The 27,682-nt window shown below is 36.6% G+C and overlaps 1 protein-coding gene across 3 annotated transcripts; it reads left to right on the top strand.

Moving 5' to 3' along the window:
- Window positions 1-469: 469 nt before the first annotated feature.
- LOC124162659 (spindle assembly abnormal protein 6 homolog) lies at window positions 470-26,966 on the top strand. 3 transcript variants are annotated; one of them, XM_046539250.1, is made up of 13 exons: window positions 470-545; window positions 761-932; window positions 1,008-1,183; window positions 2,706-2,883; window positions 4,029-4,214; window positions 6,353-6,510; window positions 8,555-8,714; window positions 9,707-9,775; window positions 12,371-12,514; window positions 15,154-15,361; window positions 16,718-16,914; window positions 22,776-22,849; window positions 26,363-26,966. In XM_046539250.1, exons 2-13 carry the CDS (start codon window positions 774-776, stop codon window positions 26,628-26,630), a joined length of 1,977 nt encoding a protein of 658 aa, XP_046395206.1. In that variant the 5' UTR covers window positions 470-545; window positions 761-773; the 3' UTR covers window positions 26,631-26,966. The 3 variants fall into 3 exon arrangements, with proteins under 3 accessions (XP_046395206.1, XP_046395207.1, XP_046395205.1); XM_046539251.1 differs by lacking the exon at window positions 470-545 and adding an exon at window positions 554-643 and having other exon boundaries at window positions 16,718-16,902; XM_046539249.1 differs by lacking the exon at window positions 470-545 and adding an exon at window positions 554-643.
- Window positions 26,967-27,682: the final 716 nt, after the last annotated feature.

Raw genomic sequence — 27,682 nt, 5'->3', positions numbered from 1 at the left:
AGAATCTGCTCATTTTATATCTATGGAATTACGAAATTAATTTTAAAATTTATTTATCTAACAGGACGAGTATCCCTATTATTAGCAATCACAAAAGTGAAATGTTTTGGAACAAAAATAAAATGTTTTGGTACAAAAGTAACATGCCTATATGGTTATTTATGACTACATTAGTAGCTTTGACATATATTTAATCAAATGTTCCAATTTATGAAATGCTAAAAAAAGAACATGGAAGTCTAAAAATTCAATGAATAAAGACAGTCGTGAAAGGTTCTTTTCGATCTAATGTTTGAATCCTTGAAGGAGGGTTTGAATATCCCGGTGAGGTTCACCTCGTTTGGCAACGTTGCCGGAATTGAAGAATAATTAGAAAGTTGGAAGTATATTTTTATAAATGTAACATTTCAAGTATTTTCTTTTGTATTTTTAAATCTTTGACTATCACTTAAATTATCATCAGTTATCTAATAAGTACGAATTGGATTGACAGTTGAAACAAACAAAACACCAGCGGAATTTGCTGTGGCCGCGGTTTAATTTCGGTCTGTGGGTCGTTGTTTATTCGTTAATTTATTGGATGATGTATTGAGTTTTAAGTCTGCATTTCTTTTTTGATATCCATACATCAACATTTTTATAAGTAATTGTTAAGTTTAAGAGGATTCTGTTTTAGTTAACGACGAATCATAGTATATTCCAGCCATTACGTGTTCAAATGATAAACTTTTGGTTGATATTCAGATTTTTTAACCTTAAGGTCGTCGCGAAGAATGCTTGGTGTGAACACAATGTGTCATGGGAAAAGCAAGGATGTCTTGTTCTCCAAAATAATCAAAGCAATACTTAGGTACAAGGATGGAGATGATGAGCAAAGAAGTCTCAGGATCACGGTTGAACGTGATTCGGGCGTTAGCCCAGTTGGCCAGAAGGTAAGTTCTTTGCTTGACATTGGCTAATAATTGCTGTCCTATTGAAATATTTGATATTTTTTACTTTTTCCGTAGGTCCTCAATATTGTAGTAACGGACGATGAAGACCCTTATTTTGTATGTGATGTTTGTATTTCTGAAGAGGAATATAAGCCGTTGAAGGAGCAGCAGAACTTGCTCGTGGACTTCACCTTATTTTTCGATCACGTTGTACGACTGTTTGATCATTGCATGGACGGGAATGATACAAGGTATCTCCTTATTTTCTTTCGTGTTTACCATGCAATCTAATTTCTAGATGCGATGTTCAATCTTTCAACGGTAATTACTCATTATTTTGCCCCTACGGAGCCAAGTTATGCATTTAAGAAAAAATTGTTTGTACATTAATTTGCGCATATTGTTTGTGCATAAAAAAGCAACAGTACTAGGGACTGTCGCCACCTTAATGGTGAAACACTTTGAAATCATCAGCTAGGCGTGTCCAAAAAGAAATCGATGGAATTCAATCAAAACATCAAATATCTAGTAAAAAAAATTTGGGTATCTTGAACAATGTTAAATAAGGTTTTATTTAAGTTATAATAAGGTTCAATTGTGTCTATTTCAGAGTAATCCTTGTCCTTAGAATATGACGATGCTTTCTTAGTACTTTTTCCAATATAATATCACATGTTTCTTTCAAACTTTTAAAATTATCTTTGGCCGTCTGGAATCTGGTATTTAACTATGCTTGATTCCTCAAATTAATTGTGTTTGTTACTTGAGAAAGTTCTTTGATGGAAAAGAAGTGATATGGAGTGAAATGAGAAGTTTTATTAATTTTCACCATAGAAAATTTAAGTACATAATTATGAGTGCCTACTGAAACCCTACAACTTGTGAGAAAGTTCTTCGTTTTGTGTAAGAATGTTTCATGTAACATTTTCAAAGTTACTTTTTAATGTTTGAATGGGCTTGTTAACTAGTCTCTTTTTAGAGACCTATATTTTCCCATTTCTTTGTCCATTGCCTACTTCTCACATACATCAAAATTGAAGCCCTCAATCCTATTGCAGTAAGTTGATGACATCACAAACTCATTATTAACGGAGTTCTCTGCTATTACTTGGCCTAATGCATGTACCTAGTGGGGTTTGTTGTTACCTACGCTCATGTGAATGATTCATTTCTTCAATGAGCAATTTTACTGAACACTGACCTCTCATGACATCAGTGGAACAGCGAGGGGGGGGTTTTGGGGGATAAACTCCCCCCCCCCAGAGCTCAGAGAATTTTTTAAGTTTAATCTAATTTACTTAATTGGAGTAATATTACTTATATAGAATAGTGTAAGGATTAATAAAAGATCTCTCAGAATGCCGTAAAACTCACCATTTTGAACCATTTATCTTTATTTTTTCCCCTGCACCTCCTACTTACCCTGGCAGGTATGCCACACCCCCTGGCTCCCCCAGTATTAGTGGCGCCTGAAACCCCCCTAGCCTTTATTCCTAGCTGCGCCCCTGCATGACATTACCAGCTTATGAAAAGTGGGAACATGTTCATGTTTTTTTTATTTTAAATTTGTCAGAGAATGGCTGGAAGAGGAAGATTTATTCTTTATTTTGTCACAACTTACCTTCTTGCTAATTCTTATAATGAATTGCCATTTTGGTCCTCATTGAATGACCCCACGGCTCCTAAGATATATGCATTGCTTTTGTAAAAAAAATTCATGTTATTTTGGCCACAAATATTCGTATAAGTCTTTATATTTTTGTCTTCCGTAAGGTTTTCATTATTAATAGCGTGCAGAGATGGGGATAAGCATGTACTGGGAAGAGGCGCTACACTTCAGGTGATGGAGGTGACTAATTTCAAACACTTATGCCATTTAGCACTTCCCATTTCTAAAGGATCGGACGCTGATGTAAAAAAGCATATGGCTCAGAAGATAAAAACCCTTCAGGTATGACATTTGTTGTTTTTTTTGCAATATCTTGATTAACCCTTTTAGTGCGGCGGGCCGATATATCGGCTCTTACATAGTACATTATCTAATTTGCTATATCTTATTGCATTGATATATTTTTTTTCAGTAAACGGAAAAATATTTTTTTTGATTAACCAGTTTAACCTCAATAATTAAAAAAAACTGCTTATGGATATATAATAAAATAGCTATGTATTGTTTTTTTTTCCAAGTTGCTACATTTTATGAAAATACCCTCCGCATTTCTCGCCAGTAACCCAGGAAGAAGGATAGCACTAAGAGGGTTAATGTGCATGGTTTGATTTACCATCAAGCTCATATTGCCATTTTTTCCCTTTTCATAATTATTTTAACTGTAGTCTAAATGATCTGAGGGTATGTTAGGCAAGGTAATTCTGTAATGCAATGAAATTGAAAGAATCCCAAAATTATCTGTCTTGTTAATGTGAAATTCATTGCAGTGTTGTGAAATTTCCTCAGTCTATAAAAAAATACATCGGGACTTATTGGCAATATGGTAATTCATATATAACTTTTACATGTAACATTTTTGGAGTGGTGTTGTTATCCATGGTTATTTTCATATTAGTTAACTGTCCTAAAGTATTCATGCTCTAACAGTTACTTGTATTTAAAGACAATGTGGTCGATTGATTGCATCAAAGATATTTTTTCCAAAGACGTATTGTGATAATATTAATCTCAAAATAATTAAAAACTTACCTGTTTACTTTTGGTACAGCTGTTTAATTTTTAGCTTTTTGAGATATGTGGGAATCTTTGAATCATAAATTATTAAATTTACGTATCAATTTGGCTATCATTTAATTCAATTTTATTGTACTCAGTACATATGTATAGGAATGCCTACATTAGCTGATTGTTGTGTAGTAAGTTTGTTACAAGAATTAGTTCTTAATGTCATATCATGGTGCAGATTTTATCATTGCTATTCTTAATTTGTTTCAGACTCTAAAGAGTGCATTGAATTTTTCATGAAATGTCCTTCCCTTGTCATGTCATTGCGATCAGCTAAATTAGTGACAAATGTGTATGCTTTTGTGAAATAAGCGCTGAAGAGTCATATCACAGCATCTATTGCTTACTTTTAATACTTAAAGGAAGAGAATACGGAGCTTCAGAATGAGCTGGCCTGTATTCAGCAAAGCCATGACAAAATTGTCAAGCAACTGGAGACCAAATCGGAGTCATGCAACCAGATTGTGACAAAGTGTATGGAGGAGAAATCAGATATTCAGTCCAGACTTACTCAGGAATTGATTGCTGAGAAGGAAAGATATAATAAGGTATGTTATGATTAGACATCTATGGAAGCAATTCTTGGAAGAATAGATTGAATGTGTTCACTCCAGCCAGTAATTACTTTTTTGTATGCATGTACCTCTAGGGTGGTCCTTATTTTTCGAATTTCGTTCAGGACGCCCCCTCATTTTATGCCAATTGGTGTAAAAACATTTCCTGTAAGATATTATTGCAATTGTACAACAGGAAAACGTGCCACATCGCACTCAAAGTTGAGAAAATTTGGTATTTTCGGCTGTTTTTCGGATATGAATGGCGATAAGAAGGCGCTGGTATTTTTCAACTTATTTTTTTTGGTAACTAATGATTGTTTAACTTCGGCGTTCCTTTTCCTCTCCGTCCATTTCACCCTCTCCATTCTTCTCCATGACCACATCTCGAATGCCTCCAATATTCTCTTGTCTTCTTTCCTCAGTGTCCATGTTTCCGCACCGTAGAGAGCTACACTCCAAATCAAACTCCTCACTAACCTTTTCTTTAAACTCTTACATAATGATCCTCTCAGAAGCTCCTTCCTGTTCATGAACACCTCCTTTTTTAGTGCTGGACATGGTGGGTGAGGAGAGGCAGCTTTTAGATGAGATACGGAGGAGACAGAAGGTATGGATGGAGTTAGTGCTTAGTGAGGAGAGGGGATGTTGAAAATGGTGTTAAAGGGTAGGATGTTAGGGAAACAAGGGAGGGGAAGGAAAAGGATAGGAATTTTAGATAGATTGCAAGGGAGTAGGTCTTACAGTAAATTAAAGAAGGCATTGCTGGAAGGAAAGGGAGGCTCCAAGATCACTTCTTGAATACTCCATGGAAACCTACCATAATCGGTAGAATACTATAATAATAATCTAAACAATTTTATGGTTTTACTATGAGTGAGAATGATCTACAAATGTTGAGCGCATGCAACCCGCGTGCCACCATAAATTTCTGCCTTGGGTGGGGCGGGCTCACTCTTGCTGCCGTATCTCGGGAACCACTGGTTTCAATTGGTAAATATTTCAGGAGCAGCATGTCAAATGTCCATTGTATCATTAGTTACCATAGAAAATCAGTTGAGAAATACCAGCGCCTTCTTATCGCCATTCATATCCGAAAAACAGCCGAAAATACCAAAATTTCTCAACTTTGAGTGCGATGCGGCACGTTTTCCCGTAGTCCAATTGCAATAATATTTTACAGGAAATGTTTTTACACCAATTGGCATAAAATGAGGGGGTGTCCTGAAAGAAAATCGAAAAATAAGGACCACCCTTATGTACCACCCTGTCCATAAGGACTCACAGAGAATAAGAATAGCAGAATGTATACCTCTTAGTATTTCCAGTGAGCTCCAAAACAGAGGAATACTACTTTTATCTTGTGGTATAATGCTAATTACTTTATTTTTATGGCATTATATCAGATCTAGAAGGAACTGATATGTATTTGCCTCTCAAAAATTGTACAATACAGTAAAATTGCTCTGTGTACATTTCAAAAATATACCTTTGAATTGTAGGTGAAGGGTAAAACTTGAAACTTTGAAAACTCTAGTCAAATGCTAAAATGTTCGTATGGTATATAGGAATGACCATGACAAGGTGCAAGCATCAAAGTGTAAGAAACATAAAGAACAAAGTAAGTGGTGCGTGGACCAGTGGCATAGGTAGGAATATGCTTTGGGGAGGGGAGGTGAGATGGCCTGAGGTGGTGACCCCCCTGGCAACCCCCCTCCCCCCAGGTAACCCCATTCCCCCCAGGCGCCTGGGAACATTTTTGAAAAATGACATGCCCGAAATACATTTTACATCATTTTGTCACTTCAAATTCAACTGAAAGCAGATGCAGTTATTATAAGTCAAAACTAGGCTATATCTTTAAATATTTTTTTTGTTTCTCTGAGGCTTAGGGAGGGATCTATCCCCCTCACCTCCACAGTTACGCCACTGGCTTGGACAATACTGTCAAATTTTCTATTACACGAGATAATGGAGTGTCCAAGACATTAGTATTACCTCCTGTGGTTTGTAAATTATTTTAAAAGCCTGAAATATGTTTGCTTTTGTGAAAACCCTGTTGAAATCCTTAATTGCTGTAAGCATTATCATTATTGACATTTATGTTATTTGATTACTTTCAAACTTTTCAGGCTATTGTTGAAATGCAAAGGAACATAGAGCTGGAAAAGCAGTGTGTGGAAGATAGGTATCAGGATATTGTAAAGAATCTAGAGACTCAAATATCTAGCCTTAAGTCCCAGTTGCAGATGTCAGCGGAGAAGAATTCTCAGGCTGAATTTGCCAGCAGGTATTTTTAATTGTACGGAATCATTTCCGGCATATATTTTTGGAAGGGTAGTTTATTCATGCTGAAACAAAGACTAGTACATACATAATTTTGAACTATTTCACATTGCTCTAAAAACATAGTGCGCTCTTTTTTTTTCCCCTCTGTATTTTTGGCTTTACCTAGTAATGAATGTTGTGTCTTACATCTCTCTGATAGAATGCATTGTGATTATTATCGGAATATTTATTACTCATATTATTATTCCTCAAAGTGGAAAAATGCAAAAAGTGGCAATAAATTTGGATAGGCACTTCAAAAATCTGTAATATGCTCTATTCTGAATTACATACTTGTGTAATTTTGATCATACATCTGAAAAGTGCTGCATAAAAGTTTGAAATTGTTAGAGATAGTTTCTAATGAAATTCATGCATTCACCATTCAAAAGTTGAATACATACATTCCTTTTTCTTCCTTGGAAAATTTATTCAATTCATTCCTTTTCTTTTCTAAGGAAAACTTCCTTTTCTCTACCAGAAATTACCAAATAGCGGCAATACATACGCTGTAATCCTCATGGTGTGATGTCTTCCTCTTATTTTTATGTGCATGCAAAATTTTTAAGTCTCTGCTATTTAGCAATTGCTGAAGAAATGTGTGTGGTGGTGTTCATAATTATTCTGTGCAAACTTCATTAAAAATCAACTGCCTTAATCCTTCCAGAGGTGTTTTGGTGATATCCCATGCTTATGTTGCAAATTCATTAGGAGTGGATGAAAATATGTATTAGTTTTTTGTTTTAAATGTAATAGAGAGCTGCTGAGTGAGGATGATATATCAGGGTGTCCAGCAACCAGGAAATACGGGGAGAATCAGGAATTATGCGTGAATTATTCATGAATTTACACTCCAACCTGGAGTTTCCAAATCTTTCCTTTCCAATTCATTTCACATAAAATTTTGCCAGTTCAACACCCATTTTCTGGCCTATTGTATGTACATGTATGCTTTATAATGTATTGATTACGTTTTCAATTGCACTTCATGCCAGCATATCTGTATTCATCTGAATAACTCTTTAAAGTACGACTAATGTCTTGAGGTCGAGTTAAACATTCATAAATTAAGTGTAAAATTTCTGCTACCAACTGTAAGCCTTTAATTTAGGAACGTAAAATAATTCATGCATACAATGTTATTTTGAAGTATTGAGGTCAAATTGGGTGTTTTAAAATTCGTACCTATCGCATAACCACGTAGCATTAACATGGTATTATGCATGAATTTTTCTGCTTTGATTGGCTCGGCACTCTGTATCTTTTCACGGTCAATTACCTTACCATTTCAACCACTGGGTTATGTTGATGAATTGTGATTTTAGATTGGGTTAAATGATCCCAATAGAGTGAATGAAATTATAATAATAACTTTTATTGTTTCTAGAGATCACATACATATGTACCGGTGATATTTGAAGTCTTCAAAAAAATAATTAAAATGAATAAAAATAGTTATAAATAAGCGAAGTCGTATGAATACTTACAATTTTTACAGTTTAAAGGAAAAGTTACATTTTTTTTGGCTTGTGGACAAAGATTACTCAAGAGCCCAACATAAAATCCTTCAGGCTATAGTAGTTGTTTTTCATTAAATATTTCTTCAAAGCATTCTTGAATGGTGTAGGTGGAAGACATTTGATATCATTTGGTAATTTTTTGTATATTTTTGATTGAGATAATAAGGGTCCTTATTGGCAGAAAGTACTGGGGTAGTCTTTGAGGTGAACATTATTGGTGGTTCTGGTTGTGTGTACGAACTAGAAAGTGCAAAGTTAGTAAGAAGGCATAAAAGTTTGTATTCACCCATACTATTATTTTTCATTATGCTCATGATTACTTTTTTAAGTATGAGTGTTAGCACTTCCCTTCTAGGTTAAATGGCTGTGGATGTTCCCACAGATGATTCATAATTCCCTATATCACCCAAAATATCCCTCATCAGGATTCATTCCATGCTGTGGCTGAAGTTACAGGCCTTTTCTCCGTATCCCCCTCCATTGCAGAGAATTGAAAAAGCAGCTTAGTGATGCCCAAGCAGAACGCGAAAGCATGCTCAAGGAACTTGGATCGGCAAGGAAGCAAAACACAGAGTTGGACGGTGATTATCATGAGAAAGAGAGGATGGTGCAGAGCCTGAAGACTCGCCTGGCCGTCATGAAACAGGTGATCTTTCTCCATAATAATGATTCGCTATGTTATAAAGTACCCATAGAAGCCCACGTCAGGCACTTTCGATGCATAGGTATTTGCATTTAGGAATGAATAGATTTTTTTTGCTTTGGGCACAAATCCCTGTAAGCAGCATGACATATAGGAGTTACAATGACTTCAAACATATGAACACCCATGAAAAAAACTTGGATTTGTCGAGCATGTTGTGGGAAGGTGTAAAAGGGAGGTGCCACATCATTGCAATATTCAAGCCAGTGGCGTCGCGAGGGAGGGCGACCGGGGGGCCTGGATCCCCCCGAAATATAAGGGCACAATTACTTTGCTTCGTCATAAATGAAAACAAAATGTTGAAAAATCATGATTTCATAAAAGATTTCTGTGAAAAATGAAGATTTTTTTATTATGAAAACTGTTAAAATTAGTTTAAAACTCTCTACTTACAATTAGTAGCATGTTTTCCGAAAATTTTCCTCCAGATCCTATCTGGTTTTGGACCCCCCTCCCCCAATGAAATTCCTGGCTATGCCACTTATTCGAGCCTCACAATTAATATTCCGTGAGTAAATGGATTCTGGTGCGGAAAGACTCAATCAGTGAACTTAACAAAATACATAGGAAAGCTACGTAATTCGTATCGAACTGCTACCAGTGAACACAGAGCAGGAAACAGCTTTTATACAAATTGGGATGGGAGCCACTGGATACCCGCGGGCTATGTACTAGTATTAGATTGTTATTAGGATTGCAGATACCTTTCAGAGGGATATGTGATCATCATCATAGGGACAATCATGTCATCAAAATGTGTTTTTATTGTGGTGTTAGATTCCATAAACATCTACTTCTCAGCAACTTCTATGATTTAACATTTTTTAGGGAAAGAATTATGTGCTTGGTGGCTTTCATTTTCTTAGTTTCGGCTGTAAAATTCTCATTTGCATTGGTATGAAGAATACTGAAGTCATGTGTTAATTTTCTTTCAGGAGCTTGATGATAAAGCTGTTTTGTTGAGGAAGCTAGAAGAAGAAAACCAGATTATACTTGCTCAGAAAGTAAGTTTTTAAATTAAGTGTTCAATATAAATAATGAAAATGGGACTTGCTCATGGCTGCAATAGTGTGAAATTGCCCAATATTGGCAGTTTTTAAAACAGTTCTTTAGCCAGTCTTTTGATTTGGTCAAAGCATGTATTACCGGGAAAGCCAATCAGTGGCCAGATTTCATTAAAAATTAAAGCACTCTCAAATTTCACTGCAATTACCTATCCTAAAATTAGCATGTCTGGGTATCTGCTTTCCTGGAATACTTGCAGAATTTGACCTCTGGAAAAACTCATTGGATTCAACACGAGTCTTGCAATAATCGGCTTTTCTCACGTACAGCTTATGGTGCAAACTAGCATAATATCTTGAATTCTCACGACACACCCAAAGAAAAGCAAAAAAAAAACTAACTTCTTTGTTGCTATTTTCCCAGAAATCTTAATGGGTTGAATAGAGAATCCTATTTCATTAACCTTCCATTGTAAAAATTTCTGTTGTTCTTGCAGCGTACTTCCGTTATACTTAATTCTTCAATGGATATTTTTTGGTTTGAGTAAGCTCCTAATTATCTGCGTGCATTATACATGCAGCATATTATCTGTACATGAATGACCTTCGATGTTTCCTGCCATCTTTAAAAAAATACGAGACCACAAAAAATGTATTCCTTGTTTACTATCTTAACTGCACGAAAGATAGTTGAATTGGTACGTTCATTTGAGCATCTATCGCATGGAATTCTTTAGAAGTTGACTGAGGGGTCAGGCTCTGAAATGGAGAAAGGTAGCGGTTTTCTCATTTGATTTGGATGGAAGAAATTTCCTGTAAAGCTTTTAAACATTTTTTTCCTTTCCTGTGTGTGGTTATTTAATTAATGCCTCAATATTACTGTGGTAAGGTGGGCCAAATGCAATGAAGTTCAATTATAACTGTGGATACCGGGACATGAGGGGATAGCCGGGAATGAGAAAGCAGATGCTATGGCCAAGGAAGCTCTGAGTGACGAAGAGTTTGCCTCAACGCTGGTTCCCTACGAGGACCTAAGAGCATCACTAAGGAATGCGGTATTGGAGCAATGGAGGGAGTCATGGAGGACTCTTAATAATAACAAGCTCCGTGGCATCAAGGACATAGTAGCAGCGTGGCCCTCCTCTTCTCGTAGTAATCGGAGAGAGGAGGTAGTACTCACACGGTTGAGGATAGGGCACAGCCCCCTGACCCATGCGTATCTCTTTGCTGAAGAGAAGGAACCTCCTCAATGTGATGATTGTAGGTGCCCGTTAAGTATTATACATATCATGATAGATTGTGTTAAGTACCGCGAAGCGCGAAGACGGAATAATCTAGGGGGAGACCTAAAAATCCTTTTAGGAGACCACCCTACCAACTTAAATTATACATTTCAGTTCCTCAGAGAAATAAATATTTTTAATAAAGTCTAATTATGCTCACTCTTTGTACGAAAACATCGTATTCAGTGGATCACTTTTTACTTATAAGTTTTGTAATTAAATGACACAGTAGTGGTGCGAAATGACCTAGACGTCGACGCACCCTAAATTCAAATACTACTACTACTACTTCAATTATAACAAAGTAAACTTCCAGCCCTTTCACTATGTTAACAAATTTTTGTTAAAGCCACTTTAAGGGAGAGGAGAGGTAACTTGAAGGGAGTACCAAAAAGATGAAAACCGTGGGTAAACACAGGGAGTGTTGCTGTGTTCAAGTGGCAAGGTTGGTGCATTGTTGTTCTGGCTAGGTACTACTTGTTTTATTTCTGCTATAACTACTACTGCCTAGTTGATACATATAAGTCATCTAGATGAGGTGGAAGGAAATATGTATAAGGAAAGTTCTTAATATGTAGTGAGTGGCTAGTAGTAGTTTAAGAAACCCACAGTAGTGGCCACTACTGTGGGTTTCTTAAAACTATGCTGCTAACATCCGGAATAATGATGTAATGGAGATTTAACTTTCGGCACCTCCCTAGATAATTTTTTATTGCATCAAAAATACATTAAGGAATTTAAGAATCGTGTTTCCATTCTTGGCACTTTTACATTTTGAGGAGAAGTAACATAATTAGACCATAATTCAAAAATCATACAGATTTATAAACTGATGGCTAGAAGCCAGGGTAATTAGAAATAAACATCATGTCCTTGAATAGCAATGCATTTTGTAGATATGCAATAAATAAAACTCTGTTATCAATAATTTAATCAGTGAGTTGTGTTGCCAAAAAAATAAAATATGTAGATTAATTATCATTCTATTATATATTGCATATTGCTGCAAGTAGGCTATTGCCTAGGGGCAGCATTAGATTTACACACATGAATAACAAATCTGCCTATCTAATAACAAAGTAAGAAACATAAAAGGCACCTAGTGTATAAAATAATACCTACATTACTTCTAATATCATACAACTAACAATGAACATTGACCCAAATAACCCAATTTCAAACACTCCATAAAATACGTCACATATGTATTTACCTCTCTTTCAATGCAATACTTTCCCAATATTTTCCCATTGGAATTCTGGCTTTTGTCATTGAGGGAATGTTCAGTTATTCATTTTGCCATTTTTCCCAGGAAAGGCTGGAAGGAACTCTGATGGAAAAGGAGGGTTCTGTTCAGCGTCTTCAGTCGGCACTCCAAGCAGTCTCTGGGGACTTTGTCAAAGCCAATGAAATCCTTACCATGCACCAGAAGGAGTATGACATGATCAGGTCCAAGGTAAAATGAGTTTGTTGAGCTTATTCCACTGATTCTTGTGTCTTCTAGGACAATCTTTGCAATGGTGTCCATGTTGTTTTTAATTCTTATGGAAGTGTATATTTGAGGATTTTTGGAAATTAAGTTATTGTTAAAAGGACCCTTAAAAATACAAAATAACATGGTACCATCTAAGAGGGCTGTCCAGAAAGAAAAACGTTTGAAAGAAATAAACAAAGTGAAAATATGCAACATTTTTTTATCATAGGGGAACCTGGGGCGGAACGGGGTAAGCAATTTTTTTAAGTGCAAAAGAAGGTGCTGTGCAAGCGGCAATAACTAGGTATATCTAGTCCAGATTGGTGTTGCTTATAAGTTAAGCAACACCAATCTGGACTAGTGATAGTTATTGCTGCTTTTTTTCGCTGTTAAAAATCGCTTACTCCATTCCACCCCGCCACTGTGTTCTGACCCAGGTTCCCCTATATTTTGAAGTTAGATTATATGTTGAAACTTTAGTAATTTTTATCCGTTACCACCATTTAAATGAAGGTATTTATCATGACATGGTACAAGTTTTTCAATACCCTCTCTGTGACAAATCTGCCCCCTATTAGTTCAACCATTAGTTTAGGTACACTGTATTGCAGTTCAGTGTCAGTGTCAAATCATTGCGTAATGTGCCACTTCTTCATGAATGGAAAGAGGTGGTAATCCTGGTAGCCCTTCAGTGCCAAATCTGGGCTGCGTGCCTGGTTATTGAAAACTTACCATCCGAGAGCTCCTGGGTTCGAATTGCCATGTGTGGAAAAGCATAGTTGCGGAGAAACAAAACTTTCTTGCTGAGTTTTCTCCAATGCTTGTTTTGTGCCATGATGTCAATTTTTTAGTGATTATTCCTTGACCATGCACATCGCAAATCTGGTGATAAATTTCAGTTGGTTTGTGATTTTTTCACCAAAAACATTTACGAAGCTTGCACTTGACTACCGGTGGGGTTTTCAATTGCAGCGCTCATGTTAACCCTCTACTGTAAGCAGAGTGCAATATACACGATGCGTAAGATATCCTGGCTGGTTCTGTACGGAGTGTAGGAACATTCTGATGCTAAGGTAGAGGTAATAGTTCCACCCAGTGCCGCGCCATGACAAAATGTCTGTTACTTTCTGGACAGCCATCGTATGTTCTATGAATTGCAATACAAACGAGATATTTTGAAGCTGGAATTTTGTATCTTTCATTTGTGATTTCATTTGCATTACTGTAGTGGGGACCTATGGAATGAAATGGGGCATATATGAGAGAGAGAACATTTTCGTTGGCAGGATAAAATTTTTATTCATAATATGTAAATTACCTTAGCCTCTACTGTGTCAAGTAAAATATGCAAAATCGATCAGTAATTTTCTGGACAAATTGTATGGAATGACCAACCTACCTGCATATTCTCATTATTTATTAAATAAAAGAGGAGTGGTTTTAATGGATATTCAGTATATTTGTGTGGCTTTCTTTGTGTAGTAATATGTATTAATTATGCCAAAATTATCTTTTCCTAAAACCTGTATCCTGGGTCTAACATCAATTTTCTTACTAAGCTGTCACTGTGAATGTACGAGGTCTGTTTAAAAAATATGTAGACTATTTGAATTATGCCGATCCGGTTAGTTCCCGATAAATCTGCTTGGTGTCGACTTCTTCATAAACATCAGCTGACCACAAGACGGTTTTGTTTGTGCAGTTATCGTTATTTGTTGGTTAGTAACACAGCTGTTTTTGAAGTGCGTTTTGTGTTGTTTGGAAGTTGTTAGGATGAATAACTTGAATGAGCAAAGAGTGACTGTGAAATTTTTTGTTAATCTCGGAAAATCTGCAACCAAAACATATGATATGCTCTAGGTGACTTCCAGTGACAATGCTATGAAGCATGCAACATGTTTTAAGAGGCATGTGCGTTTTAAAGATGGTTCTCAGTCAATTGAAGACAATGAGCATTCTGGATGTCCTTACATGTTAACTAATGAGTCTCATGTCTACCAAATCAATACCCTGGTTCAAAACAATCAACATCTGACTGTTAGAGAACTGGTTAAGAGAGTGGGATATCATTTGGGCCATGTCACAAAATTTTGATGGAGATATTACCGTTGCTGTAAAATTTGTTCCCCCTCCAAGACCAGAATGCCCATCACATACAGACTTGCTAGGAGTTGCTTGAATGTTCAGGAGAAGATAAAACCTTGAAAAGTATCATTAAAGGTGATGAACTTCTCCTTGTGACTTCCTCTTGTTTCCCCAAATGAAAAAAACCTTTAAAGGGAAGAAGAGTTTAGACAATTCATGAGATCAAGACAAATACAATGACACAGCTGATGAGTATCGCAAAAGAAGCGTTCCAGGTCTCTTTCCAAAAGTGGAAAACCAATTGGGTATCCAATCCGTAGAGGAGGAGAGTACTTTGTAGGGGACAGAGACTTGTAAATAAAGGAGGTATATCTTGCTTTATGACATGAGTCTAAGTATTTTTTGAACAGACCTTTTATATGCAGAATTGTTTATTAGCCCTGCTGTTTCAGTTGAGGCACTATTCTTAAGCTTAGCTGTTAAACAATTTGTTTTTTCTCTGAACTGTTAGTATTTTATTATTTGTTTGTCTATAGTTGCAACTGAGCACAAATGTAGCATTTGAACAGGAGAAAATTTTGGAAAAGAAGAGTAAAGAAGTATCACAATTGTTGGAAGAGCTGGAAGCCTGTAAAAGTAGGATAAAAGACTTGGATACAGAGAAGCAGCATTTGGAAGAGAGTTTAGAAAAAAAAGAGAAAGCTTTAGAGGACAAGGACAAGAGGCTGAAACTGAGTGACGATGGTAATTCAGTTGATACATTTTTCTAATCATAAGATTTAATTTTTTCCCATTTTATTACATTTAAGTACAGGTTGAGCATAATGTCTTGCCCTGATTAAAAAAAAATATTACAGAATAACTGTTTGACATAATACACAATTTAAATTTGCTATTTTTATTAGGTCAGTGTTACTAGTTTTTTTTTAAGACCGCTTATGTCAGTAAACTTCAACATGTACCCCCTGGGTTTCTCAGAGAATGTCAAAGCAGTGTTCCAGTTCCTGCCAGGTGTTTTGTAAAATCTACTCTGTCACAGGACCACAGCAGCTTGTATTCTAGCCTTCAGTCAGTGGACATCAGCAACTGGTGTGGTGAAGGCTGTCCTGGATATAGCTCCAGAAAAAAAGTTTTTATGTATGTCAAACGGTTAATACATTTTTTATATCATGGCAAAACTTTATGCTCACTCTTTATATTTCTCAGGCTCTATTCTAGATTATGTGTTCTAATGCTATAAATGCGGTCTCAAATATGAACTATGTATTTGTTAGTTTCATATGACAGAGCAGAGATTAGGTACATCCTTTTAAAATGAAAGAAAAGTTTTCTTTAGAAATAGTAGCATAAGAACATATCACCCTGTGCAAAGCTTGAGAAATGTTCTTGAAAATTTCTAGTTACCTATTTCAATTCTTGCTGGAACCTCTTTCCCCTTGCATTTAAAATTGAATTGACCCATCTTTACTCTGTGGTTTCCTCATAAAAAAATGAACTTGACAATAAGCTCCTTAGGATTTTTAAGAAGTGTGCTATCCTTTAAATTTCACTTGTGCTGATCTTTTGCTCCCGTAAGTTATCATTTTAAAACATCATTTCAAGCATGATTCATTGCATAATTGAGTTTTCTTTTATCACAAAAGCAGCTTTTGTATGTCTTATGGAATGTTGAGCTATGTCCTATTGTTGTATTTTCACTTTATCTTTTGCTCTTGCACATTTCAGTGACTGTATTTCAAAACAGAAACTATGTGAAAAGATACAAGGTTGTGACTGTGGGATATTGTAATTCTAATCAAATTAACCAAAATTAAATGAAGGGTTTACCATCTTTTGAGCTCTCACCACATACATGTTGTTATTTTGACAACAGTTTCACTTTGTATCCTCTGAGCATATTCAGGCCGTGTTGCCTGAATCATTAATTTCTTCATCTTTAATTGAGCCCATGAGCTGTGATTGGTCTAACTTTTGCCATGCCCTCCTGACTAATCCTGCCAAGTGGTAACAACATTATATCAGGATGGTTCTAATGAGCCTCATTCGGTGAAAGTGCTCCCCATTGGTATATGATCTTGTAATTTCTTTCTTTTTCTTCAGTGATAGAACGCCTGAACCGGAAGCTGAGAGAAAAGCAGGAGCAGGGCTTCCATAGCCGCTTGCCCCTTCGCTACCCCATGCAGCGACCGCTTGCGTCTGATGCCACGTCAGCCTCTCATTATCACTCATCCTCCATCCAGTACATGCCCTTTGCCCCAAATCCGAGAATATTGGCCGACCGCTCAGTAAGTGCTCAGGTGAGTGGTTCCTTGTCTCCAGCGCTTCTTGCAATGCCACTGAAACATTCCTTGTGGCTCAAACGACTGTGATGTACTAAGGATGGGTCAGTTCCAGGAATTGATTATCGTGGTGGTCGGCTTGCATTGAATGTGAAAATAAAATGCAGTTCGCTGATCACAGATAGAGCAATGGACATTCACCACATTACAGCGACAGGAGTCGAAATGGTACAGTGGCATTGAATGCAAACAAATTATTCTCACCCGTAGGTCCACGTCGTGAGATGAGTAAATTTATGCTGTCATGATGCGATCGTGCATTTGAAAATACATCATGTAGTTTTTGTTTGATGCAGGATCTCTGCATGCACGTTTTACACTTGGTCTCAGTGGTGTAGTTCAATGAGAATAAAATAAAATGGTAAACTTCCACACAATTTTATTTACAAAATACCTACCCGGTTTCGACATGTAGTGTCATTATCGAAACTGGGTCGGTATTTTGTGAATAAAATTGTGCGGAAGTTTACCATTTTATTTTATTCTCATGGATATAAAACATTTCCACCAGATATCGCAGGACACTGTGAATTATGGTGTAGTTCAACATTGCATAAAGCTATGGGCAAAAAACATGTAGAAACGGACAAAAAACAGCCTGCCCACAAAACAGGAGACAAAGAGTGGCAAGCCGCAATTAGGTAATTCCTGTCTTCCCACTGCAGTGGTTCTCCTTTACAAAACTAGCAACCTGCAACAGGTACAATATTATGGCAGGCAACAGTGCCTCAGTGATAGGTGATCAGGGAATGACTGGTGGCGCAGTCAACCTGGCTGTTTGATAGCCAATTAAGATGCCAATGTAAGATATTAAATTTTTTAGGCATAGGCAATGCATAGATTTTTTCACATAGTACGACCTCTAAGGGGAAGCATGGTAGCCTAGTGTGTAGAGCACTTGGCTGCTGATCGAAGGGGCCTGGATTCAAATCCTGGTTGAAGCCTTTGGACATCCCCATACTAAAATCTTCGATGTGCGAGATAGCCCTGGGGAAGCAACTGGATCCCTCACCCTGAATGTGTGATATTCACTGTGACTTAGTTTGGGGTGAGTTCTACCCTCCTCTGTCCAAACCATTCATCACTTTGAATCAGTGAGTGGAGACCTCAACCTGAGATAACTGAAGAGGTATTGATTTTCTTTGTGGTAATATAAAATCTTCCTAAAGTATATCATCAAAATGTGTTCATGTGATTGATTTGCTTTTTTGATACTCATTGTCAGTGGTCTGTTTACCCGAAGCATGTTTTGTGTTGCCTCATGCGCTTGACCCCTCTCCCTCTTCAAACATTTTTCAACATACTGTGACTGATTTTAAGTCATATGTATGTATGTACTTTTTGTACTTCAGGTCAATCTCCAAAAAACATACATTTTCTACGGGCAAAATTTAAAAAAAATAATTTTCGTTTATTGAGAACCATAATTGTGTAATTACAGTTTGTCAATCATAAAATCTAATGACGTAAGTGGCAGAGATTGTTAGTAATATTTCTTTTTTTTATTTTTACTTTTGTGCCGTCTACGGACATATCAGAAGAGGAATACTGTGTTTACTCATGGGAAAATATTTTTTTAATTTGTCATTGGACATTCTGTGACTACTGTCGGCGTCAAAATGATGTGCCGCTGTACTTTGCAAATTTATATCTGGAATTCAGTGCATGCCATAATTATATATAATAGGTCATTTTACAGGAAATTTTATTCTCAATTCTTCTTTATTTTTCGTTTTATGATAAATTCAAAAATGTAGACACGCGAGTGCAATAAATGACTCCGCGCACCATAAAATCAGCCGTTTTGTCAACTTCATGAACTTTGTAACTCAACCTAGGGAAAACTGCTTCGTCTACAACATTCATCTTCCACAAAAAGTTTCAAACATCAATGCAGATTAATAAAGTTGCCTTTGCGTATTTTTAAAACGCATATTTTGTTTCAAAATAACGAAAATGTTTAAAGATTATCTAGTCCTACAGTTTACCCCAAAAGAAAAATTAAATTTATAGAAACACTCCTTAATTTAATTTGAAAATTTTCTATGATCCGAAAATACGTGATTTTTATGTATTATAGATTATGTATGGGCATTAAAAAAATACGCCGAAGCGAACGAAAGCTGCGTTGCCACGTCTTGCACGCTAAACTTTACTTCCTGGTAACCAGCATTAGCCTGGCGCAGCCCCGTTTGGCAACATGACATTAATATAAGTTATTGACATTCACAAATATAAATATTGTTATAGATTATGGATCATAGAAAATTTTCAAATAAATTAAGGAGTGTTTCTATAAATTTTATTTTTTCTTTCGGGGTAAACTGTAGGACTAGATAATCTTTAAACATTTTCGTTATTTTGCAACAATGTATGCATTTTAAAAATACGCAAAGGCAACTTTATTAATCTACATTAATGTTTGAAACTTTTTGTGGAACATGAATGTTGTAGACGTAGTAGTTTTCCCTAGGTTGAGTTACAAAATTCTTGAAGTTGACCAAACGGCTGATTTTATGGTGCGCAGAGTCATTTATTGCACTCGCGTGTCTACATTTTTGAATTTTTCATAAAACAAATAATAAGTAAGAATTGAGAATAAAATTTCCTGTAAAATGACCTATTATATATAATTATGGCATGCACTGAATTCCAGATATAAATTTGCAAAGTACAGCGGCACATCATTTTGACGCCGACAGTAGTCATAGTATAGGTATCCTCATGTTCGTTACCGTCTGTCATGTCCATGGACTGCAGATTTTACGAGCATGATGTCCATGGACATAACGATTTCCTCTAAATTAAGTTATGGTAGGGACTTACAATAAGTTAGGGCACTGCCCTTACTACATTTAACTTGCATTTTATAGCTGCAAAAGATATCTCAATTGCTATTGGTAAAATATTTTATTTTTACTAATTTTTACCGGTCCACAGACATGACTGATGATCTTGGCTCTTTCAAAAATTTGAACCAAAATTTTTCTTCCAGCGTTAACCCTTGAACGGCTAGCGTGCCCATATGGGCACAGCTGCAGTGGTCTAAATAATTTCGTATAAATTCCGACCCAAACATTATAGAGCATGCTGTTTTCGCCAAAAATGATTACAATGTATCACTTTATTCGGTTCATGTGCTTACGGCCAGCATTTATAGCAGTAGTTGACTGTGGCATGATAGGTATTCTTACTCACTCTGTTCGAGGTGGCAAAAGAGGAAAAATGGCGAAGTGTCTTCAGAAAATGCAATTTTTTTCCTTCTTATTTTTTATACTCGGCTAAGTATTTAATCTTATCCTCATAATGAATGTTGTCAACTTCAGTTTCTTTTGCCAGCATTGTGATATCTTTCGTATGAAACAAGGAATTTGAATTTATTTTTGGGTGATCCCGTATGGGCACGCTAGCCGGTAGCCGGGGGTGTCTTTTTTGGCTGGTGTCCTTCGCTACAACCGTCATTATTGGGTCTGTTATCAAATAATTTCGATGTAAAACGCTAAGTTTCTGTCAATCTTTCATTTTTTCTTATGTCACTCGATTTTAACGGCTTCAATATTTTTTGCTGTATTTTTTTGTAATATTTCGATTAATTTTTAGTACAAAAAATACATTTTATACTATTCAACACTTTTATTCATGGTGCTTGCGTTATACTTTCCTCAACTATCTAGTATGGAGAATGATAGGGCTATTTTCTACCACTGGTATACATACCCAACAATCAAGGGCATGGTGGAAGGGTGGATGAGAAAGCTAAAACTTGATGAATCCATGATAAAATATTTTGGCAATCATGGCTGCAAACAGTTCATACGGGGTGAACCTATAAGTTTCAGCTTTAAAATATAGTGCTTGAATGCTCCTCAAGATTACTTGGTGGAATTCAGCATATAGCAGGGACTGAGTGCTGAAGAAAAAAATAACTACCATAAATTCGTAGGTAAATGCTCTTCGTATTTGCTTATCATGTTGGACAATTTACTAGAGCAAGCGATAAATATTCTCCATTTATTTTGACAATTGGTTTACTAGCTTTCCTCCTATAAGTCAGTTAAAATCTCAGGGATGTGAGGGTACTGGAACATTTCTGAGAAAAAGGATACTCAAAGGTCGAAAAATCAGCTAGCTAAGCAGCCCCGCTGCTCCCATGCTTTCGCACGGGAGAAAAAAGGAAATATTGTTGTTGTTAGATAGAATGACTTTTCGGTAGTGACTGTCAAGTCACCTTGCCAATGTGTACACCCACTCACAAAGGTCACGAGATTCCCACGTGTTACCTCATAAAAGTTAGGCAGCCAGCAGTAGTCTCTAGCTACAATGTTTAGATAGGCGGAACTGATCTCACGGATCAAAATATCAACAGGTACAGGAATGTTATCAGAGGAAAAAATGGTGATGGTCCACATGAAGCTATCTCCTTGATGCCGTCATCGTAAATGCCTGGATCTATATGGAAAATTCTGGTTCAAATATACCGCAGTAAACCTTTAGGCGAGAGATTGCACAAGTGTTTTTGTAACGAAGATGTACCTTTCCCAGACCTGGTGGTCGTATTTAATATTCCCTATCAAGTGCAACTAATCATAGAAAGTCTGATGACATAAGGCATGATGGCAGGGATAACCAATTTGTCCCGTTTCATTAGACGCCGATGTTCTTATGAAGAATATTCTTCCCGCGCGCGCTCAGACTCAGGCTAAGTGCCCAGGTCTTTGCCTTCAATGAAATTCTAACTATCATACTCGGCAATTGAAAACCCAATATATATTATTCAAAGACTCTATCAGCAATATAGGACTAATTTTGTAAATAAACTCATCGATAACGTGTTTTTTTATTCAATAACTGTTTTCAAATCTGAGTTTTTTACTGCTAAGATCTTTGGACAGCCAAAAAATGTTGAAACCGAAAAAATATAGTATAATGATTTGAATTTACTTCAAATGGCCAAATAAAAGAAGTATTATAGGCAAATGCGAAAATATATGGCGTATCACGCAGTAAAAATAAGAATTATCTTGGTTCGAGATATTCTTCTGCAGAATGCAGACCGGTGGCCGGAGCGGCTAGCGTGCCCATATGGGCACACCCCCTCTAGCAAGAACGAATCGACAGAATTTTAAAATTAAGTGTTTATCTGAATCCTTGGGAGGTAATTAAGCAGTTTTTAACGGAAAAACAAAATAAAACTCGGAAAAAAAACTCCGCTGTTTAAGGGTTAAAACATTCACTAAAGCAAATATAAACTCAAACAACCTAATATAGCTGACATTATCTTTCTCTACACACTGGTTGTTCAGGGCTGCCACCATATCCTATGAATAATTCCTCCTTTTTCCTGTGTGTCCACGGAGATTGCTTTTTTCGATAGAACAAATGTTTCTTTCTTTTATAATAAATATTATGAATAAATGCAAACAAAAAAGACTGTTTTGGAATGTTTATATTGTTGTAACTTGTTAAATTATAGATTTTATGGTGTACATTATTTAGTAAAGGTTGTTAATACAATAAATACTTCTTCGAAAATCTATGTGGGACCATCCACGGACATGACAAATCATAATCTGTGGACATTAAATTTGGGGAATATAATTTTTTTTCTTTGATAATTTGTCTCTCGAATCAGTAAAAGGGTACATAAAATAATATGCCTCTTTATTTTTGATTTACCAGTTTTGGTTTTTTTTATGGCAGTCCATGGGCATAATTTTGTACGATTGTGGGAGAATGACCTACTTGCAGTAGTTGTACATTATGCTACTATTGTTTCCATGGCATTAATTTGCAATTTTCCATTTAATTTTTATTAACAGGTGGTGGCCAATAGCACTGCTATCCCTCATCCAGGCATCCATAGTGCTCCAAGGATAACCTCTGAAGAACCCGCGTAAGTGAATGTTTCATTTTATTAGCTGAGCCTATTTTTGTTTGTTATTCCTTTCTTTTCTTTAGCTATTTTTGTATTTAAATAATATTTTTAGTTTTGAATGATCAAAAGGATACAGACCTAATCATGATGCTTTGAAAGAGGGAATTATTACCTACTTAATGAAGGAAAAAAGAGTTGAGAAAATTATGAATGATAAATATAAAATTGTTAGGCGATGCATTCAGTAATCTTGTGAATAAGGGGCCCTTTCATGGGAAGCCAAGTATAGCCAGTTGGCTAACTGCCATCTGCATATGTATTTGAATCGACGGTGTTATGTAAACATGTCCAGGACATTTCTGAAGACTTGGTCTGAAAATTTTTACCTTGTATATTACAATTTTTATTTTTTCTCCCTACCAAGCTTGAAGCCATTGGGTTGTGGATGAAGGGTCGGACTTAAGTTAGAGAGGCTTAATGTGACATGAGGGAGTTAACTCTTAGTTATAGTGGGCAAAAAGCTATGGCAATCTGTGGGGATATTGGTCTATCCTTGGGTAATAGGCCATTTAAGTGCTGGAAGAAGCTTTGACTTGGTGACGAGAAACTCCCTAAAACTATGCTCCCCAACATCTGGAGAAGAGCAGCTCTTTTTCATACGAGGTTAGTACCAAAAGTAAGGCTCCCAATGAGCTACAATGTTGAGCGAAGGTGCTAGGCTAATCCCGCAACATTGCCGTGCACAGTGGTTCCCCTACTCTCCGAGTCCGCCACTCCGGGATTCACTTTGTTACTCATTATTGGCTTAGCAACCGTCAACAATGAAAGTGATGATCTCCATTCTTATCAAGTGTGAGGATCGAGCAGTAATCCCATTTCTCCTTGCAAGGAAGTTACCACCATTGGAAATTCATCAGCAACTGACTGAACTTTATAGTGAAGAGTGCATGTCCATTCAGCACGTCCGCAAATGATGCAGGGCTTTTGCTGAGGGCCGCACGGAAGTTCGCGATGAAGAACGGAGTGGAAGACCGCAGGTTTTGGATTGTCCAGAAGATCAACAGTGAGCCGCTCAAAGATCGGAGGGTCACTGTCCGTGAATTTGTTGAATGCATTTCTGAAGCTTCTCATGGCACTATTGAAAGAACTTTAACAGAAACGTTGGGTCATCGCAAGATGTGTGCTTGCTGGGTACCCCGGATGCTGACTGACAATGGAGCTACAGCTTGACACTGTTCGCAAATTTCTTCAACAATTTTAAGGTGGGGGGCCACGAGGAGAAGTTGTTTGCCTCTACCGTCACCGGAGATGAAGCGTGGCTATTTCATTATATCCCCGAAACAAAACTGTTAGGTGGCAAAGGCTTCAAGAGCGACGATGAAGTCCGAGCAGAGGTCACACATTTCCTCAACAGGTTGGTGGGAAACTTCTTCAACTTAAGGATAAAAAAGCTGGAGCACTGTCTTTAAAAGTGTGTCGAAAAAAATGGAGACTACGTTGAAAAATAGGCAAAACTGTAACCTTTCCAACAATATGAAAATTAATATCAATAAAAAAGTTTTGTATTTGTAAAGAATATGGGAACCTTACTTTTGGTACAACCCTCTTATCACTGAAAGTGGAGATCACAATGGTCAATACAGCGATACTCGTATGACGGATGAAGTCTAAGAACTCATTGAAGAAAGAAGGTAATGTATAAATGCAGAAACGGAAGAAGAGCAACTTAGTTGTAAGTGAATAAGAAAAAAAAAGTTGCGATATGAGGAAAGCCTGAGAAATTTGGATGAATGATTTCAGTGAAAATCTACTGTGTAACAACCTTTCACATAGAAAAGTGAAAGCTCTGCCCGTTCGATTGAGAGAGAGTACTTCAAGGAGTGGAGCTCAAAATGCTCTGAGGAGATGGAGGGAATACCAAGTAGAGTTATGCAACAGAAATAATATGGCACAAAATAATTGAAGAGGGCAATAAAGTTGAAAAAGATGATATGGGAACTTCAATTTTGATATCCAAATTTGATATTCACAATAAAGGAACTAGAATGGAAATTCATTCTTAGTTTATCGAGGTTTTCTGAGAATCTGCTTCTTCCTCCTCAATTGTTAAGAAGTGGGCATCTGAATTTAAATGTGGTTGCACATTCTTGAAAGATGACCCTCGTGAAGGATGGCTTAAAACTAGCAGCCACATCAGAAATCATCATAAAAAGTGCATGATATCCAGTTGGATGATGGGGTGTGAAGGTGAGTGACATAGCAGAAGCAGTGGGTATATTAGATGAAAGAAGAATGTTGAAGATCTACTGCAAAAAAATAGGAATGCAAAAGCACTAAGCCAGAGGGCACTGTTGACTGCCAATCAAAAGCAAATGCATTAACGAAAATTGCTGGAATCTTTTGACCAATTCAGTTGGGATTTTGTGGTGATTTGTGGCGATACATCACCATGATGAAAAGTGTCCACCACTGCACGCCAGATACAAAACAGCAGTCCATGCAGTGGGTTGAAGCCAATGGTTCAAGTCCAAAGAAATTCAAGTCAATGTCATATGCCTGGAAGTTCATGGCCAGTGTGTTTTGGAATGCAAAAGGGATTCTGTTCATTGATTACCTTGCAGAATAAATTATGGGGAATATTACTCCAATTTTTCCCACCATTTGACTGCCAAAATTTTCACAATGAGGCCTTGCTTGAAGAAGAAAAAAGTCATCTTTTACCAGAACAACACATTTGCTCACAAGAGTGTGATGGTGATGAGAAAACCGTGGGCTATTGGGTATTATTTGCTTTGTCATCACCCAATTCTCCAGATTCAGTACCTTCAGGCATCAATTTTTTCCCTAAAGATAAGGGGATTGGAGAATTGAGTGGAGACCTGTTTCAAACTAATCCTCTGATCGATAACTGTTGGTGATAATGATATTACAATTATGAAATAGGATTGATGCTTTTATGCTATCATATACATCATCATTATTCAGTGTTTCAGTTGGAATATTGATTTCAATACAAACTTAGGTGAGATCAGAGTTATCCCCTAACTAAGCCATTGGCTGGTGAATTCAACTTATTCAAGTTAGGAGACAAATTCTTTTCTCTGAGTCCCCTCCAAGGGTATTAGCTTGAGTGTGTCCAGGTCTTCACCCAGATTTGAATCTAGAACCTTTTAGATAGATATAAATTCAAAAGCTATTTTGTGTATTTCTTCATGTCATCAATCAGTTTTATACTACTGAAAAAAACACCATAGTCATCATGTTCAAATTCACTTGTAAATTAATTTACTTTGTGTAACGTCATTTAATTTTATGTCTCTCTAACGTTTTGAAAATTCTTTTACAAGAAATATTTGGTGAAATACATATTATATTTTCTTAAATTGAAGTATCCCTTCTCTCAGTCTTGAAAATTGCAAAAATATGTAGTGTGGAAAATCTAGAAGAGTTGGGAAATTTAATTTTGACATTTAAGTGTCCACCCTTATATGGAAGTGAAGATATTTATTTTCATAATGATTGTGATTATAGGGGAAGTGATTCTAATCATGTGCCCGGAGGTGGTGTTGGGGAAATTGCAGAGGAAAATGAGGGTGGTACACCGCAGGAGCACGGCAGCTCTGGTGTTGGAAACATTGGAAAAAAAGATTTGAAGGAAAAACAGATGAAAGAAAAGACTTTGAGCAGTGTGCCTGCCGATATTAAAAAGCAAAGTTTATCATCAAGAGCGAATGCTGTTCCAATTGGAGGTATTCGTAGGAATCCTCCTCTATCGGCCTATTTTAACAACAGAAAATGAAGTTAAAGTTGCATGCATGAGAAATCATCAATGAAATGGCGTACCTCACCAATTTCAAATGAAGATGTGCAAAAGTCATCTGTGATACCAAAGTCTATGTTCCAATGCTGTGAGGAGTGTAAGTTGCATATACTTACAAATGAATTTTTTGTGAAAAGATTTGTTATAGTTTTTGGTATAAATTTATAATGTTGTAAAGACTGATATTGCTGTATGTGTCACTGATCAATTCCTTAAGATATCCATTGTTATAGAGTCATTTAATGTCTGGAAAGTTATTTTTATATTCATTTTGTAAATATTTATACACTTATATAAAAGTTACTCATAAAAATAGTCTGTCTTGTTTTCTATGGTCCCTGGTGTTGTAGTAATATTACATATTGGAATGAACCTATGATTTCATTTATCATATTCACTAACTCACAGGTTCCTGATAGTTGGAATTTTATTTTTGCTTAATTTCTTTGTATCTTAGTTTTCTGAAATACATGGGATAGTGAAAAAACTATTATTATGTCCTGGAATTGGACTTTTTTACAAATCAGGTCGGTGGAGGAGAAGCGACGTGATTTGCTATTCTTTCCTGCATCCTTCTCATGCTGTTGATGATTGTTGCAGCTTAACTGGAAACCAATGTCTCTTTTCATTCTGTTTTCCTCTTAGCTGATTTCAAAGAAATGTCATGAGTCCAGAGTTCATTCACTGTTTGTCTTCCATTCTGTGTGTAGGCTCTTTATGGCCGATTTGCACTTTTTATGCACGCAACTTTGCGAAATGTCGAGCTAAAGTGCTGCCACCAAATCTAAAATGTACGTGCCAAGATTCTGTGTCAAACGCAAACTACGTGGTGTATTTTCAAAAGTATGCATTGTATCATGCGAGCACAAATTTACTCATCTCACGACATGTGCTTAATGGCGAGTATATTTTGTTTGCATTCAATGCCACCGGATCTCTTCAACTCCAGCAACGAATCTCCTTCCTGCCACTGTGATATAGTGCACGTCTGTTTCCCAAGCGTTGCTCTATCTTCTGCCGGGCATGGGCGT

The sequence above is a fragment of the Ischnura elegans genome, chromosome 7 (genome assembly GCF_921293095.1).
Source record: "Ischnura elegans chromosome 7, ioIscEleg1.1, whole genome shotgun sequence".
Classification (NCBI taxonomy): Eukaryota; Metazoa; Arthropoda; class Insecta; order Odonata; family Coenagrionidae; genus Ischnura; species Ischnura elegans.
The sequence above is the reverse complement of the archived record's forward strand: the minus strand, read 5'-3'. Positions and strand labels throughout refer to the sequence as shown.

Coding starts and splice junctions, on each gene's coding strand:
- LOC124162659 (XM_046539250.1), top strand. CDS start 774: ATGCTTGGTGTGAACACAATGTGTCATGGGAAAAGCAAGGATGTCTTG. Junction 2,884..4,028: donor AGAAGATAAAAACCCTTCAG/GTATGACATTTG, acceptor TAATACTTAAAG/GAAGAGAATACGGAGCTTCA. Junction 8,715..9,706: donor GCCTGGCCGTCATGAAACAG/GTGATCTTTCTC, acceptor ATTTTCTTTCAG/GAGCTTGATGATAAAGCTGT.